Source organism: Neofelis nebulosa, chromosome 7 (genome assembly GCF_028018385.1).
Source record: "Neofelis nebulosa isolate mNeoNeb1 chromosome 7, mNeoNeb1.pri, whole genome shotgun sequence".
In the NCBI taxonomy this organism is placed as follows: Eukaryota; Metazoa; Chordata; class Mammalia; order Carnivora; family Felidae; genus Neofelis; species Neofelis nebulosa.
In genome coordinates this window covers 82,920,498-82,937,183 of record NC_080788.1, presented here as the reverse complement: position 1 = coordinate 82,937,183, position 16,686 = coordinate 82,920,498, and the positions used below count along the sequence as shown (strand labels likewise).

General features: G+C 38.9%; 1 protein-coding gene across 6 annotated transcripts in view; it reads right to left on the bottom strand.

The window, feature by feature from the left end:
• The window catches only part of AKAP6 (A-kinase anchoring protein 6), a 500,699-nt gene that overhangs the window by 371,878 nt on the left and 112,135 nt on the right, over positions 1-16,686 (bottom strand). For all 6 annotated transcript variants that reach the window (XM_058738770.1, XM_058738775.1, XM_058738774.1 and 3 more), the window contains one exon: positions 13,480-13,837. In XM_058738770.1, coding sequence (XP_058594753.1) covers positions 13,480-13,803 — 324 coding nt within the window. In that variant the 5' untranslated portion in view covers positions 13,804-13,837. The remainder of the gene's footprint in view (positions 1-13,479; positions 13,838-16,686) is intronic.

Below are 16,686 nucleotides of genomic sequence, written 5' to 3'. Positions count from 1 at the left end.
AAAGCAGAGATCATAAAATTTTATTAAATGCATAGTCTTTATAAAATCTTGTGCTTTAAGCATCAGTAAATTTGTTCTGGAAACCTGCAACACATTTATGGAATTGCATTTTAAAAGATGTGCTGAAGTTTAGAATACCATGCTAAACAGTTATGAAATATTTATTCTTATTTATGGTCCTGTGGGAGACAAAATTATAATTGTGTGTAGATCTGTAGGAAAAACTAAGCCCAGTAACTTTAAAACCTGAAACAAACAACAGTAACAAAACAAATGTCCACCAGTTCTGACATGAAAATTCACTGGTTTTTCTAACTGAATACATTCTACATTATCTACAACTTAATTTATAAAAGTTTAAAAAGAAATACTATTTAGAGAAATATAGACACCTCAGGTTTATAACTAATTAAGAAGAGATACATATAGATCACAAGAAGCAGAAAAGAGAAAAAATGAAAAGGAAAGCATGTAATCATATGGACATAAAATAATGTATTAATTATGCAGAGGTTAGATTCCTTTTGGTTTATCTAGCTCATTACTTATTGTAGAAGACCAGAATCCAACAGATAGATAATATACACCCCAGGGAAAACTACTAGAGTTCACATATTTAAAGAAGAACCCAGCAAATCAAGTCTACATGCTGTTTAATAGTTTTTGCCATGATAATGACAAAATCACCCACTTATACAAATCCTACATTTGTCTACAAAACATAGTACAAAAAAAAAAAAAAAGAATTGAAGATACCTCAACTTTGAATGTCTCCTTACAGGAACTATTCTTTAATGACACCAAGCTTTTATTACCAACATAATTTATCTTTAAATGTTCATTGACACATGATTTTTAGAATTGCAAATAGAGTTTTGAGGTAAGGGTCTTCCCCCAAGTCATATCCCTAAAGTGCAAAGTGTCCAGGATGTTCTGTCAAAGGTCAAATGAAATGCAAACATGCATGCCCTCAGATTTCCAACAGAGATATGGAAACTAACTCTCCCTTCATAACACCTGCTAATTATTGACAGGTCTAAGTATATCAATTTGCATTCAATGAACCAAACATTCAAAGGAAATATATTTTATGCTAACATAAGCTGTATATCAAGCTTGGACAAGAAGAGAAAATAGGATTCCTCATAATGGCTAGAGTATTAATAACTCAGATTGAAGGCTGTGTCTACCACCATGCTACAGTGGGTACCATATGAAAATAAGGGGAGAAAGTACAGAAGGAGTGACCAAATTGACCTTCAAATTGCCTTCACCCCAGATAATATTTCAGCTGCAATTCAAAGGATGTGTAGCTATTTTCATAGAGACAGAAGTTTGGGGTAAAGAGTGAGGTGATTTCCCAGGGAAAGAGAAACCATGTTCCAAGACATGGATTTCTAAAAGGGCTTAACTTTTTAGAGGTGCAGGAAAGGAAATGTCAGAAGACACAGTGGGCCAGCTGGGTCCAGACTGTGAAGGAACTTATGAGCCATGCCCAGGCATTTGGACTTTATCTAGGAGGGCACCTGAAAGCTAAGGCAGGTAAACATTGCAGTTAAAATACTTTTTCTTTTTTTTTTTTTAAGTTTATTTATTTTGAGAGAGACTGCACACAAATGCAAGCAAAAGAAGCCCAGAGAGAAAGGGAGAGAGAGAATCCCAAGCAGTCTCTGCACTGTCAGTGCAGAGCCCAATGTGGGGCTCAAACTCAAGAGCTGTGAGATCATGACCTGGACCAAAATCAAGAGTTGGACACTTAACAGACTGAGCTATCCAGGCACCCCTATAGTATTTTTTCAAACAATATTTAATTCCTAGTTATTTCCAAGATGGGGGCATAGACCATGCATAACGGAGGTAGTCTCCTATGTGGTGTTATTTGAAGAACTCTGTCTCCACCTTGTCACTAACACCTGACTCCCACAATTACAGACAGAGGTGGATGCCTTTGGCCAGTGTGATAATATTCCCACTGCAAAAGAAAAAGTTTGAGCTGCAGCCACTGTTAACACTGTAGTTTGAATTATTTTATAGGGTATTTTGACAGAAATTCGGTTTCTAGAAGAGAGGAAACTGCAAGAAAGCACTGAAGACTTTCTTTTTTTATATAAGATCTTTTAAAATGTTTATTTATTTTGAGAGAGAGAGAGAGAGAGAGAGAGAGAGAGAATGGGAGGGGTAGAGAGAGAGACAGACAGAATCCCAAGCAGGCTCCGCACTGTCAGTGTGGAGCTCGATGCGGGGCTCGAACTCACAAATTGTGAGATCATGACCTGAACCAAAATCAAGAGTGGGATGCTTAACTGACTGAACCACCCAGGCATCCCTGAAGACTTTCTTCATAATTTGCCTAAGGTCAGTTTCCCTCCTTGTGAACCAATTCTCTAGCAGCTATTATACTCATTCCCTCTTCCTCAGGAGAGGAACAGATCACTTTTCACTTTCATTTCATATATTCCTTTTCCAGTTAATGATGTATTTGGCAGATTTGCTGCATTCAAATAATGAAGAAAATTGGTGCATTAAGTTATCATAGAACAATGGAAGCAGCTACTCTAAAAAGCCCACTAATAACAGTCACACTGCTAAAACGAACACCAGAGAGATTTCTATTCTGTTCCTTTCTATTCTATTCACATTAATACAAAGAAATACAGCCCTCAGCCCTAACACAAAGTGACAATAGACATAGCAGTTCAATTTGAGCCTGATGAGGGCAAATTCAGTGGCAGAGTACCAGTCGCCTCTGACTCCCAAGTGGCCTCTCTGGGCTTGCATCAGCCACCTGGTCTGATGGACTTTTTCTTGCTTCCCACTTTCACCACCCTTTGTCATTTACCAAACAATCTTATAGCTGTGTCACATCTCTCCCCTTTCCAGAGCACCCTGCACATACCCGTAATCTCATTGTAAGACATAGGTTTTTACCATTTATTCCTTTGTAGATGTTTTTATGACTACTAGATCAAGTCCAGACTCCTCTGAGGCATTCAAAGTATTTATGGTCCTTCAAAATGTGTCTCCACTAACTTCAATAATATGTGTCATTCATCATTCCTTGGCTCCAGGGAAAAGAAGCCCTTCGGTCTTTCATATTCAAAGCACTCTTTGCTCAGGCAATCTCCCCTGCTTATACAAGGCACCCATGGAAAGCTGTGCATGTGGTAGACTGCACAACTTCAAAAAAAAGGTGCCATTTATACATAGCCTGTACAACTATAGGTGGGCAGCCCTGTGCCTGGACTTCCCTATAAAATAATTTCTAATTCAAAAAGTTATATGAATTAAATGAGAGAGGAATATTTACTCTATTTGGATTTGGTTTTTCTTTTGTTTATAAGAATTTTAAGAGAATAACATTGATACTTTTAAAACATACAGGCTGGTATCTGGCATGGATTTATTCCTTTCCCTATCACTGTTCTTACTGACTTTATGAGGTCACTTGACCTCAAAAAAGTCATGTAGGAGTCTTTGCTCCTAAATCAGTTACTCTGAATCTCTGGGGTGTTGTTTTTTTTTTTTTTTTTTTTTTTTTTGCGGGGGGGTGGCGTGTGGGGGAGGAAAGGGATCAAATGCATTGATCAAGAGAAATGAATCCAAGAGCCCTTTGCTCAAAATCATCTTCCAAGGGTCATCAGCTCTAGCTTGTACTGGAATCACCTGAGAAGTCTTTAAAATGACTGATGCCTAGGTCTAAACCCAGATTCTAATGTATCTGTCTGGAGCATGGCCTGGTAAATGGGTTTGTTTGTTTTGTTTTTTTTAAGCTTCCAAGGAGATTCTACTGTGTGGCCAACGATAAGAAACACTGTCTCTATGCATGCCATACCTGGAAATCAATTGATTTCTTAACATTTCTCATTAAAGATGTCTATCACTTGTTCCACCCACTTCCATGTTAGAATACTAGTAATTCACAGCTTGGTATCATTTCACTTTAGTTAGATCACATGTTTCCCTCTTTGGGATATAACATTTTGAAGGGGGCAGAGTAGGAAAAGTAGCAGCAAATAATGAAAAGAAACAAAAGAAACAAGGTCTCTCCCTAGTTCTGGGTAGCTGTGAACACCCCTAACTCAAAGGGACCCCAGGATTTCATTTACATCCCACTTCAAAACCCTCACATTCCTGCTGGTGATGAATTAAAATACCCATAGTTTAGATCTTCTTCTTAATTAAAAAAAAAGAAGAAGAAGACGAAAAACAATGAGCCCCCACTCTCAAATCCATTCATCTTAAACATCTAATACAAGAAAGCCAGAACTTATTGCCCTATACTTTATAGCCACCAAAATTTCTCACAATGTAGAAGGGTATGAGACCACTGCACTAAAGTAGAAAGAATATTCAACTTAAGAATCTTTTTGAGTATGGTTTGGCTTTTCTTGAGCATGGTTTGATTCCCAAGCTGATCAGCTTCTAACCTTTCTAAGACTCAACTTCTTCACACATGATAGGGGATTATGGTAAGGATTAAATAAAATATTGTAAATAAAAACTCCTGGTTCATATCAGCCATTCAGTGAATGCTACTGAACTGAAAACTGTCTAGGCAAGGAAAGACAGTTAATTAATATCTTGCCTCTGGTGCACTGCTCCTACAAACACCTAATCCGCTGAGTTAGGTGATAAGTGAAAGCTGATAAGTAGTGTTGCTCAGTGATAGTTCATCCTGGAATTATTTTATTTTATTTTTTTAATTGAAGTATAGTTGACATACAATGCGACATTAGTTTCAAGTGTATGAAACAGTGATTCAGCATCTCTCTGTGTTATGCTATGCTTATCATGAGTGTAGCTACCATCTGTTACCATGTGATGCTATTATAATACCATTGACTATATTCCCTATGCTGTACCTTTCATTCCCATGACTTATTTATTCCATAACTGGAAGACTGTACCATACCAACAGTATTTTAAACCCCTCTTTTTTTTAAGTAACAAATCCCAGTAAGACTTCTCTAATCAAAATAATGTGTTTCTTCAGACTTTTCTCACTGGTCTCACTTTCAAATCCTTTTGTGGTATTTATTACCTCTCTCTAAACTCTGTTTTCATGGTTTCTTTCAAATTATGAAGTCTATAATAATCCTCATTTTCCATGCTACTATTGCTAATTAAAAATCATGCAGCTGGGGGTCGCCTGGGTGGCTCAGTCAGTTAAGCGTCTGACATCAGCTCAGGTCATGATCTCACAGTTCGTGGGTTTGAGCCCCTTGTCAAGCTCTGTGCTGACAGCTCAGAGCCAGGAGCCTGCTTCAGATTCTGTGTCTCCCTCTCTCTCTGCTCCTCCCTTGCTCGTGCTCTGTCTCTTTCTCTCTCAAAAATAAATACTAAAAAAAAAATTTTAATTACACAGCTGGGAAATCTGGTAGACTTATTGGGCCACCTTGACAATTAATGTTCCCATCCTGAGCTCTAAATGCATTAGTGTATGTGAGTAAGGCTCATATATACTCGAGAATTTTCCATAGTAGTATGTGTCAGAAGCTACCAATGTTAATTTTTCCATGTTGCCCTTCCTAAATCTTAACCAAGAATACTGACTTGTAGTAGGAAACATGTGCTAGATCTGAGACTTTTAGATCATCTCCCAAAATCATGATGAAAATATATTAGCCAGTCAACAATCAAAAAGTATTTATTTAGCACACAGCCAGTTTTCTAGCATTGGATGTGTGAGCAGGGAAGTGGGGAGATATTTATTCCAAGATTGAGATGAATTTTCCACATAATCGGGTGTCCCGAATATCTAAACTTAGCTTTTCAAACATTAAACACTCTTTTTATTTCATCCATTTTTATTGGTCAATGACACCAAACACTTTTTCATAATCTAGGCACTAACCATAGGAAAAACTTGTCCACTGATAAGCACCATACTGAAGCCACACTCCCAAAACACAAGACAATGAACATCTAGCTTTCCTGGGAAAATACCCTCCGAGGAATTCACATCAACCATATAAGAAATTCCAGCCACAAATCTGGGCTTGGGGAAGTCAAAACAAAGTAATATCTTTATACCTACCAACAGAAAACTCAGCTCTATTTTCTAGTTTCCTGGAATTTGGAATATGCTTTTGGGATTGCCATTTTAACGTACATTTCAAGTTGGTCATATTAACATTAAGATCAGAATCCTTCAAGCTCCAAAATGTTAATGTCAGAACTTTAGTTTCATTCAGGGTTCCCTTTATGAAGAATTTCTGAGAATCCTAGGGCATATTTTAGATGTGCCCAAGAATCAACCCTGGCTGCTGTTCAGTCATGGCCAGCAGACCCAGCACTTCACAGCTGCCACTCTGAAACAACCTCTGCCACCTCCAGCAGACTTCAGCTAATTATGCTCCAGTAGTGGGAGAAAGAGAACACTCCTTCCTCTACACCTGCTGTACAAGAGGAGGGAAGAATTTCAGGCAGAGAGTCAGCTGACGCATGTCCTCCAAGTCACCTCCACAACCTCTTCCCTTCCCTGGGTCCTCACGCCGCCTGGCTGGCTGCTCAGGATGGGTCCAAGAGTCAGAAACACACTTTACCACAAACTACCACCCCCCTCCCTATGCTCCCTCCTGCACTAGGACAGACCCCTGGCCCCATGATGAGGGTGAATTCCCTCCTAAGAGCTCCCTCATCCTAGGACCTCCATCACTTTCAGTCCATCAGGCCCATCTGATGTGCCAACTTCAGCTACAGAGAGAATTCAAGCTTTTTTTTTCCAGCAAGCCCTCCAGACCCCACGTGAGTCACTGGGTATCTGGCTCAACTCCAGATATCAGGCACATCTCAGTCTGGATACAGCCCAGTCAGAACATCTTGTAAACAGAGTCTCTGTTTAATGTTCTAACTTTGAGAACCAGGCCCAAATCCAAGAAACAGACACAAACTTCATTTGGAGGTGGCTGAGAGCACAATTTATCTAAAGTAGGTTGTTTGGAGGAGCTGATTCCAGCTATGTCACGTCAAGACTTCTATTTGTCATGTAGGCACATAATTTAGCCTATGCTAGCTAGACTAAGCTTTGCCTCTTCCCTGTCATGTTTCCAGGAATACAAATAATATTTTCCCTAAGAAGACTGTTAATCAGGAAGCAGGGGTGCCGAATTTGCCTGTTTAGCACCCAAATACATTCATCCAGACAAGAAGTCTCAGTTAAAGTCAAAATCTTGTGAGGTTCTTAGTCTGGTTTTCCTACACAGCACAGCCTCAGAATCCAAAAGAGGAGAGGGAGGAGAGGGGAAAGTTTCTAAAAATGGTTCAGTTGGTTTCTCATACTTCTTAACTAAAGAATATCTGGAAGCTAAGAAGTAAGATATATGGATTATATTTTCAGCTTAAAAATAATGGGAAAACTACACAGTATAATATATTTCATTGTTTCCATATTTTAGTCTTAAGGTTAGATGTTTTTATTCACTCTCTAAAACAATCACTTCTCCACCTGCCAACATGGGAACTTCATAATAGTGCTTTGTAGTTCATCCTGGGGTTACAATAAAACTTCCCCTAAGAACTTGGAAGTAAGGTTGATATAAATACAGTTTCTGATAAATAAACTTTGAGATCAACATAATGACCAGAAGATAAGCAAAATTACCTTTAAAGAAAAAGAGTGGATTTGAGTCCAAAAGACCTAAGCATATGCTTATTGACTAAAATCATTACCAAAGAAGGAGTCAAACAGAAAAGTGAGGAGGGGGAGAAGGACCAGGCATAGTTACTTACAGAAAGAAGCTACCTAGACTCTTCCATGAAGACTTTCTTAGGAACGATCGCCAAGACTTCTGAGCCACTCAGATTCTCTATGATGAGAAAGTAATACCCCAAATGTACTTGGGCCTTGATTCATCCAATGCCTCCATCCTAATTCAACCCCTGACAAACAGCCTTCCTTGTGTGAACTTCCAGGGCAAGCTTATCTATGGGGAGAGAAGGCACTAACCATACAAACTTGGACTCAACCACAAATGTGAACTGAGCCCCCCTCAAGTGCTTGGCTCTTGTCCTAGGCAACAGGGATAAAGTGGAGAATTAGACATTTGAGGTCGTTGGGGCTAATGCAAATAAGTAAACAAATAAATAAGATAATTGCAGCTAGTGATCGCTACTAAATAAATAAATAAGCTGAATAATGGACTAGATAATTGCTGGGAAAGAAGATGGATGTTTTAGAATAGGGGTCAGGAATGGCTTCCTTGAGAAAGTGATATCTAATATATAATAACATTATATATTAACATTAAAATGTTCTTATTACCTAAAGTAATCTATAGATTCAGTATAATTGCTGTCAAAATACCAATATTACTTTTTACAGAATTAGAACAATAATCCTAAAATTTGTACTGAACCACAAAAGATCCTGAATAGTCAAAACAACCTTGAGAAAGAAGAATATGGTTGGAGGTATCACAGTGCCATACTTCAGGATATACTACAAAGCTGTAGTAATCAAAACAGTATGGTTCTGGCACAAAAATAGACACATAAATCAATGGAACACACTAGAGAGACAAGAAATATACCCACGCTTATATGGTCAATAATCTACAACTAAGGAGGCAAGATTATACAATGGGAAAAAGACAGTCTCTTCAACAAATGGTGTTGGGAAAACTGAACAGCTACATGCAAAAAGATAAAACTGGACCACTTTCTTACACCATATGCAAAAGACAGGTGATGGGTACTAAGGAAGGCACTTGTGATGAGCACTGGGTGTTATACATAAGTGATGAATCACTGAATCCTACTCCTGAAACCAATACTACACTATATGGTCACTAACTACAATTTTAAATAAAATAAAAATAAATAATAAATAAATAAAAATTGAAGCAATAAATAGATTCAAAATGGATTAATAACCTAAATGTGAGACTTGAAACCATAAAACTCCTAAAATAAAACATAGGCAGTAATCTCTTGCACATTGGCCTTAGCAACATATTTACGGATATGTCTCCTCAGGCAAGGGAAACAAAAGCAAAATTGAAATATTTGGACTACACCAAAATACAAGCTTTTGCACATCAAAGGAAACCATCAACAAAACAAACAGGCAATGTATTAAATGGGAGAAAATATTTGCAAATGATATATCTGATAAGGGGTTAATATCCAAAATATATAAATAACATATACCACTCACCATCAAAATAATAATAAAAATAATAATCCAATTAAAAAATGGGCAGAGGACCTGAATAGAGATTTTTCCAAAGAAGATACACAGAGAGCCAACAGCCACATGAAAAGATGCTCAACATCACAAACCATCAGGGAAATACAAATCAAAACCACAATGAGATATCACCTTATATCTGTCAGAATGGCTAAAATCAAAAACACAAAAAATAACAAGCATTGGTAAGGATAAAAGGAAACTGTTATGCACTGATGGTGGGAATATAATTGGTGCAATCACTATGGAAAACAGTATGAAGTTTCCTCAAAAAATTAAAAATAGAAATGTCATACAATCCAGTAATTCCACTACTGGGTATATACACAAAGAAAACAAAACACTAATTCAAAATATATATACATCCCTATTTTTATTGCAGCATTGTTTACAATAGCCAAGATATGGAAGCAACCCAAGTGCCCATCAATAGATGAATGGGTAAAGAAGCTGCAGTATATATACACAATGAAATATTACTCAGCCATAAAAGAGAATGAAATCTTACCATTTGTGGCAACATGGGTGGAGCTAGAGAACATTATGTTAAGTGAAATAAGTCAGATAAAGAAAGAAGAATACCATATGATTTCACTTATATATGGAATCTAAAAAACCAAACAAAGCAAACAAACCATAGGCTTAGCCTATCCTGAGCATTTTCCAAAAGCACTTTTCAACTGATTTTTTAAGTTAGACATCCACACAATGGCAGAGAAGACCATGGTAACAAGACATAGAGCAAGCAATGTTGAAAGGGAGTGTGAGGCACAAAAACAAGCAAGGTAAAGGTAGTGCCTTTTTTTGTGCTTGCCCTTCATCAAACACAGTGCAGGCCCCACCTCACCCCAACCCCTGCCTAACTCTCTCTTAGGCTTGCACCTCCAGATGTTAGAACTTGGCTGCGCCTCTGCCTGACTGCTTGATGAGAATCCAGACTCTACCAGGCAAAGACAGAGGAAGAAAGTTTCTAGGCAGAGGCAACAGGAAAAGTTCTGAAGCAAGATGTCTAACTTAAAAAAAGCCTAACATTCCTTTGGAATTTCAGTGTGCCTGGAGCTTTATGAACAAGGAGAAAGTAACAGGAGACATGGCCAGAGAACCAAACAGGTGCAGAGCCACAGGAAGAGATTTCGGATTTATTAGAAGCCAATAGGAAGCAAGGGAAAAACATGACCTGATTTACATTTTTAAAAGATTCCATTGGCTACTGTGTGGAGAATAAACTGCAGGTGGTAGAGGAGACTCCACAAGTAGCCCAGGCAAGCAGTCTTGTGGCTTGTCTAGGGAGACAACAGTAGTGTTGTGGAAAAGTGGATGGCTTTAAGTCATATTTTGGAGACAGATCCACGGGACTTGTTGATAAGACAGATGGGTGGGATGGAGAGTCACACATGGCCTTTGCAATGTGTGGTGCCTTCCACTGAAATTGGAAAGACAAGGGGGTAGGACGGATTAAGAGCTTTTCAATGGTCATATCTGGTTTGAGATTCACACTTAAAGATACAATTAGAGATGTCAGTTAGGCAGATGGGGTTCCTGGGAGAACATTAGGATAGATATATAAATCTAGAAATTATCTGTGCCTAGATGGTCCTTAAAGCCATGGCATTACCATCTTTGGGATGGTTATTTTTCATGGTAAATTAAAAAAATGAATTATTCGGGGCGCCTGGGTGGCGCAGTCGGTTAAGCGTCCGACTTCAGCCAGGTCACGATCTCGCGGTCCGTGAGTTCGAGCCCCGCGTCAGGCTCTGGGCTGATGGCTCGGAGCCTGGAGCCTGTTTCAGATTCTGTGTCTCCCTCTCTCTCTGCCCCTCCCCCGTTCATGCTTTGTCTCTCTCTGTCCCAAAAATAAATAAAAAACGTTGAAAAAAAAATTTAAAAAAAAAAAAAAAAAAAGAATTATTCACCAAGGCAGTAAGAGCCAAAATGGGACATCCCATAGCAGATGGCTGGTCTTGCCCAGGCTGGGTCTGCCCCTCTGCTTTGCCATATCCCTTACATGAGAGCTGCTCCCACAAGGTTGTTTTGTTGTGCTTTCACATATAAAACATTATGTCCAAGTTGCCCCTTTATTCTGTGGATCAATGTGGGAATCTGAGAAATTGACATGTATTTAAAATTGTTTTAAATGCATCAAAGTGCCTACTTGGTTGAATAAAGAAATATTACACAAATAAAGGGGAAATTTAACCATATGTGAGATTAGGAGACTTGTGTAGATTAAGTTTCAGTTCACTGACCAGAGTTTGTTGACTTTGGGCTCAGTGTGAAAGGGCTCTATTATTACAGAATATTTGAGAACATAACAGAAAATGTTGGTTAAGTCACTTGGTGAGACAAGTATAAAAAAAAGTAGTGATAGAAACCCTAAAATTAAATTAATATAAGACAATGTCAATTCATCCCTTTAACAGTCTTTGATTAACTACTCTGTGATTACTATGTTGAATTCCTGCTCTTTTGGGGCTCCTTTTTCAGCAGAGGAGACAGACCACACCTTGGGACAGAGCTGGGTGGAGGCAGGTGTTACATGCTTTTTGACTAAAGTGAGAAGGTGACAGTTCCAATGAGAAAAAGACAAGCAAATCACCCTAGAGGTGATTTCTCAAACACTAACCCTAACCCTGGCTGATTATATAAAAACTTTACATTCCTGCATGAAATTAAGATTTAAATTTTGATGTAAGTATTGTGTATTGTAATTAAATGAATTTAACTGACTCATTAATGTTTTTAGGAGCCCTTAGCAGCATTTTTAGTGGAGTCATCTCAAGATATTTCCATTTCCCCCCATTCTCCTTTAATCTTTCACCATCTTTTCTGTGTAAATCTGCAAGATTTGGGCGGAGCAACAGTCAACTTGCCTTACAACCCCAACCCTGTATTTACTTACAGGAGTCTCATGTAAGTGCAGCATTAGAGGCAACAGAGGAGAGGAGGAATGAGGTAAAGCCCCTGACTTCCATTTCACTCCAGCCTCAAGGAGAGCTGCTCCTTTGATTAAAGGAACCATATTTCAAAGACTGAGACAAATTATTCCCTACGGACACAGTGGGGAAACAGGCAGGCTTACACTGAAACTAGTTCCTAGCCTTCTCTCTATTATCCTTTTTGCACTTTCTCATTCCCAAAAAACCTGTGGAAAGAAAACCACCCAAGCCTACTCAACCTGGGAGAAGCCCAGCTAGCCACCTTGCTATTCTGGCTTCTTTTGTTTTCTCTCTCTCTCCCCCAGTTCCATCCTTTCCTCTCTGGGACTCTCCCTAATGTGGAAGACGGGCTCAGGATCTATTGACCCAGCCTAAAGGCTGAGCCAGCTCTGCTCTAGGCTTTGGGGCACGTGTTCTCTTACCTTAACTACCCACCTTCTCTTCTCACACTGATGGCTGCAGCCTATAAACCATTTAAGTGTTAAGATCCAGGAATCTGTTTGGTCTTTGGTTTCAGATCATTTGGGATGAATTCGCTTAGGTAAAAAAATTCTCCTTAAGATCTCATCTAACTAACTAGAAATTTACATTAGGATTTGGGGTCAATGCCCTGATTGATGACAAATCTGCCTTGCTTTGCTGGTCATTAACCTGAGCGTGTGTCTGCCTCAGGGACCTGGATGAGATAAGTGGCTATGACAGGACAAGATCCACTGTAATGTGGGGTCCCTAGGCCAGAATCTCTATTAATAACACTCTTTACTAGCACCTCCATTTCATGATTAACAAACATCAGGCTTTTCAAGGGCTCTAGAATCCACAGACATTTTTTTAACATCTGAACATTGAGTGAGTTGTTATAAAAGCACCTTTGTTCTTCATGACACATTGTACCTGGATGAAAGGACTCATTCTAAAAGGCAAACACTACCCTTCCCCATCATGCCAGAACTCACTGTATGCCACAAAGGTGGCATCAACTGCAATATAAGATAATAATCACATACACACACTCACAATCACAGCTCAATTTGATGTTTTACCTGTGAGAGGCTTATTAAACCTTTTAAAATACTTTTATTCTTCATAATTGATTTCTATGACACTGCACCAAAATGCCCTTCTCTTTTCCCACCTGTTTGCATTACCCCCTAAGATCAGTTTGGTTCCAGAGAGCCAACCCATGAATTGAAATCAGGCAAGAATGAATTCTGCCCATGTGTATCGAACCTGGTATTCTATTTTTCTTCCTGGACATTTCCTCATTGCGAGTTACAGAACTCAGGCGCCAGGTGCTACAGCCTTTTTCAGACTTCTGTCTAGAATGGACCTAAGTCCAGAGACCTTCCTTACCTTTAGTTGAACTAGATGCACATCCACATGCTTGCTGTCTGAGTCCTGCTGGACTGAATAGGTTAGGTCACGGACCCTCTCTGAGGTCATCCGGAGCCAGGTCTCAATTTCAGGTAAATGGAGGACAATCTTCCAGTCAGCCCCTGTATGCAATGGGGGTGGCTTTTCATACTGCTGGTCAGAATCCATATCCTTCATTGCCTCTTCTCCCTCACCCTGCTCCACAGTGGGCGTCAAGTTGATGGCCATGGGTGAAGCATCAGTAGCCATGGGATCCAGGTCCTGAGACCTCAGAGGGGAAAGTGTCACGCTCATGGTTAACATGGAGAAGTCTAAACCTTACTTCTTTCCAAAACAGCTGAAAGGCAAGAGGAAAGAAGAAAGCAAGAGTCAGACAAGATTGCCAAATAAAGAAATCATACTTCACAGAAGAAACAGGATTTCTAAATTAAGCCAGATTTCTAAATTAAGAAACCATAGCTCATGGCAAATACAGAAGGAGGTGTTGTGAGTTTCTACATAGTAGCTCCAAGACCCAGCATATAATAGGAACACAAAACCATGTGGTATTGCCTACCCCACCATCCATCGTCTCCTCATTCCTTACTAATAAAATCCTGCTTTTCAGCTGTGCATATTCCTGTCAAGAATTTACAACTACATCCCCTATCTCCATCACAGCTAGGTATGGCCATGTGGCTAAGTTCTGACCAATGAGGTGTAAGTGAATGTGTGGGAGAGCTGCTTAAAAGGAGCTGACTTAATTTAGGAGGGGCCTCCTTTCTGCCCTTCTGCTTCTCCCCCTGCCTCTAGCCTATAATGTGGACTTGATGACTAGAGTTCCAGTTTTTGTCTCTGACCAGGAGATGCATTTGGGTATGGCAGTAGAGGATGATAGAGCAAGGTGGTAGGAACATGGATCCCACAGGATAACAAGGAGCTACTGTATCTGTCTTAGACTGCTGCCCTGAACTACTTTTATTGAGAGAAGAACAAACTTCTATCTTGTTTTAGTCACTATCACTTGGGGCTTTTCTACTATAAGCACCTAAGCATCATCTTGGCTATTATAATCAGTATATTCAATACGTGGGATAACTAGAGAGGCAACAAGGTTCTAATTAACAAAAACACTATGCTGAATTCAGGAGAGGTTGCTCCTTTCTATGATATGTTAGATAAAAGGATATCATGCAGTAATTCCAAACCTATACTTTGCCAGAAAGTATAAATCAGGAATTAGTATATACAAAATATCTAATTAACTATCAACTTAAATTACATTAATTTTTGGTGATATTGAAAATTTTAGAAGCTTCTAGAATTTCAAGAGTAATAAATTGCTCTTAAACACTTAACATTAAGAAGTTAACTAAATATGTTTAAAATAACATAACTGTAAGTCATAATAAAGTTTCTTTTTAAAGTAAAGTTGATAAGCTTGTTAGTAAGCTAGCTTACTAATGTAATGATCTAAACTATATAATTTATCTTTCTTCTAGAACTAGTCTAACATAAAATGACAACATTTAGGATCTTGTACTTTAAACATTTCAAATAGACATTTTTAGTTTCAGAAGCAGCTTCTTCTACTCAAGGTAGTGGGTTTCTTTTCCTTTTTTTTTTTTTTTTTTAAATATTTAATGTCCATTTACTTTTGAGAGAGAGAGAGAGAGAGAGAAGGTACAAGTGGGTAAGGGGCAGAGACAGAGAGAGGGGGGCAGATGACCCAAGAGGGTTCCCTGCTGACAGCAGAGAACCCAGTTTGGGGCTCAAACTCATGAACTGAACTGCAAGATCATGACCTGAGCTGAAGTCAGACAGTTAACCTACTGAACCACTCTGGCATCCCTGGGTTTCTTCTTCTTTTATGAGACTTTCTCTGGTTCTACACATTCTTTGGAAGCTCCCTTCTCCAAAGATGAAATGTGGTTGAACAAAATATGAAATTAAATGTGATTGCCAGAAAGTAGCCTTTATTTCTTTAGATTCTCACTATTCACTTAGTAACAATAGCAAAATTATTTTACCTACAAAAATAGAGGGGGGAAAATCAAGAAAGCTCCCATTTTGACCAGCAACATGTAACTTTCCATACAGAAATGGGCACAGAGAATGAAAAAACTTATTGAATTGACAAAAGCCTTAAGAATAAGTTATTCCTATGACATTATTTCAGAAACCTTCCAACTCTGCATTGCACTGCCCCCCTCCCAATTTCTTGAACATTTAATTTTTAAATTAGATGATAAGCAGGATTATGGATGAATTTTTGAAACCAAAGTTATTTGCAAAAATAAAATATTATGTCTTAAGGTAAGTTTATCACTCTGGTACTGGCCTTAGAAAGTGATTTTAGGCTTCAATTCAACAGTTTTCTCCATCTAATTGCGAGAGAGAGAAATCCATGCCCCACATTCTTAACCACTCTTACATACAATTTTTAAAATCATACTAGACCTGGCTATTTTTTAAAGATTTTTTTAATGTTTATTTATTTTGAGAGAGACAGAGACAGAGCATGAGCAGGGGAGGGGCAGAGAGGGAGGGAGACACAGAATCCGAAGTAGGCTCCAGGCTCTGAGATGTCAGCACAGAGCCTGCTGGGGGGCTTAAACTCATGAACAGTGAGATCACGACCTGGGCCAAGTCAGAAGCGTAACCAACTGAGCCACATAGGCACCCCTAGGCCTGGCTATTTAAAAAACACAATGAAGAGATATCAAAACTTCAGAAGCAATAAAAGTCCAGGAAGAGTGAGCTGCCATCTACTTATTCATACCCTAGCCTCAGACAGGCTCTGGTTCTGATTTCTCAAAGCACTTTTAAATTTTTAATCAATTCACTTGCTCTCTGGGTGATCCGTTTAGAATCACAATCCCAGAGAAGGAATCGGATACACAAAGGTTAATAAAGGTTTCCAATGGAAGGTCATAGACCTGGTATTAAATGAAGAAGACAATGGTATCACAATGGTTACCTCTTATAAGAAACCGGATTCACCCAAATCAGAAAACTAAATGCCAGGGTAGTGTACAGTGAACTATTTCTGCCACACCCACACACTGACTCACACACGCAACCCCAGATCTCTCCTAAGCACGTTGCACAACTGAAAAATGATGCTTGGTCATTGTGTTTTCTCTGAAACTCCTGAATCAACACAGGGCCTTCTCTGGAATATACATCCTACTATAAACTAAAGAA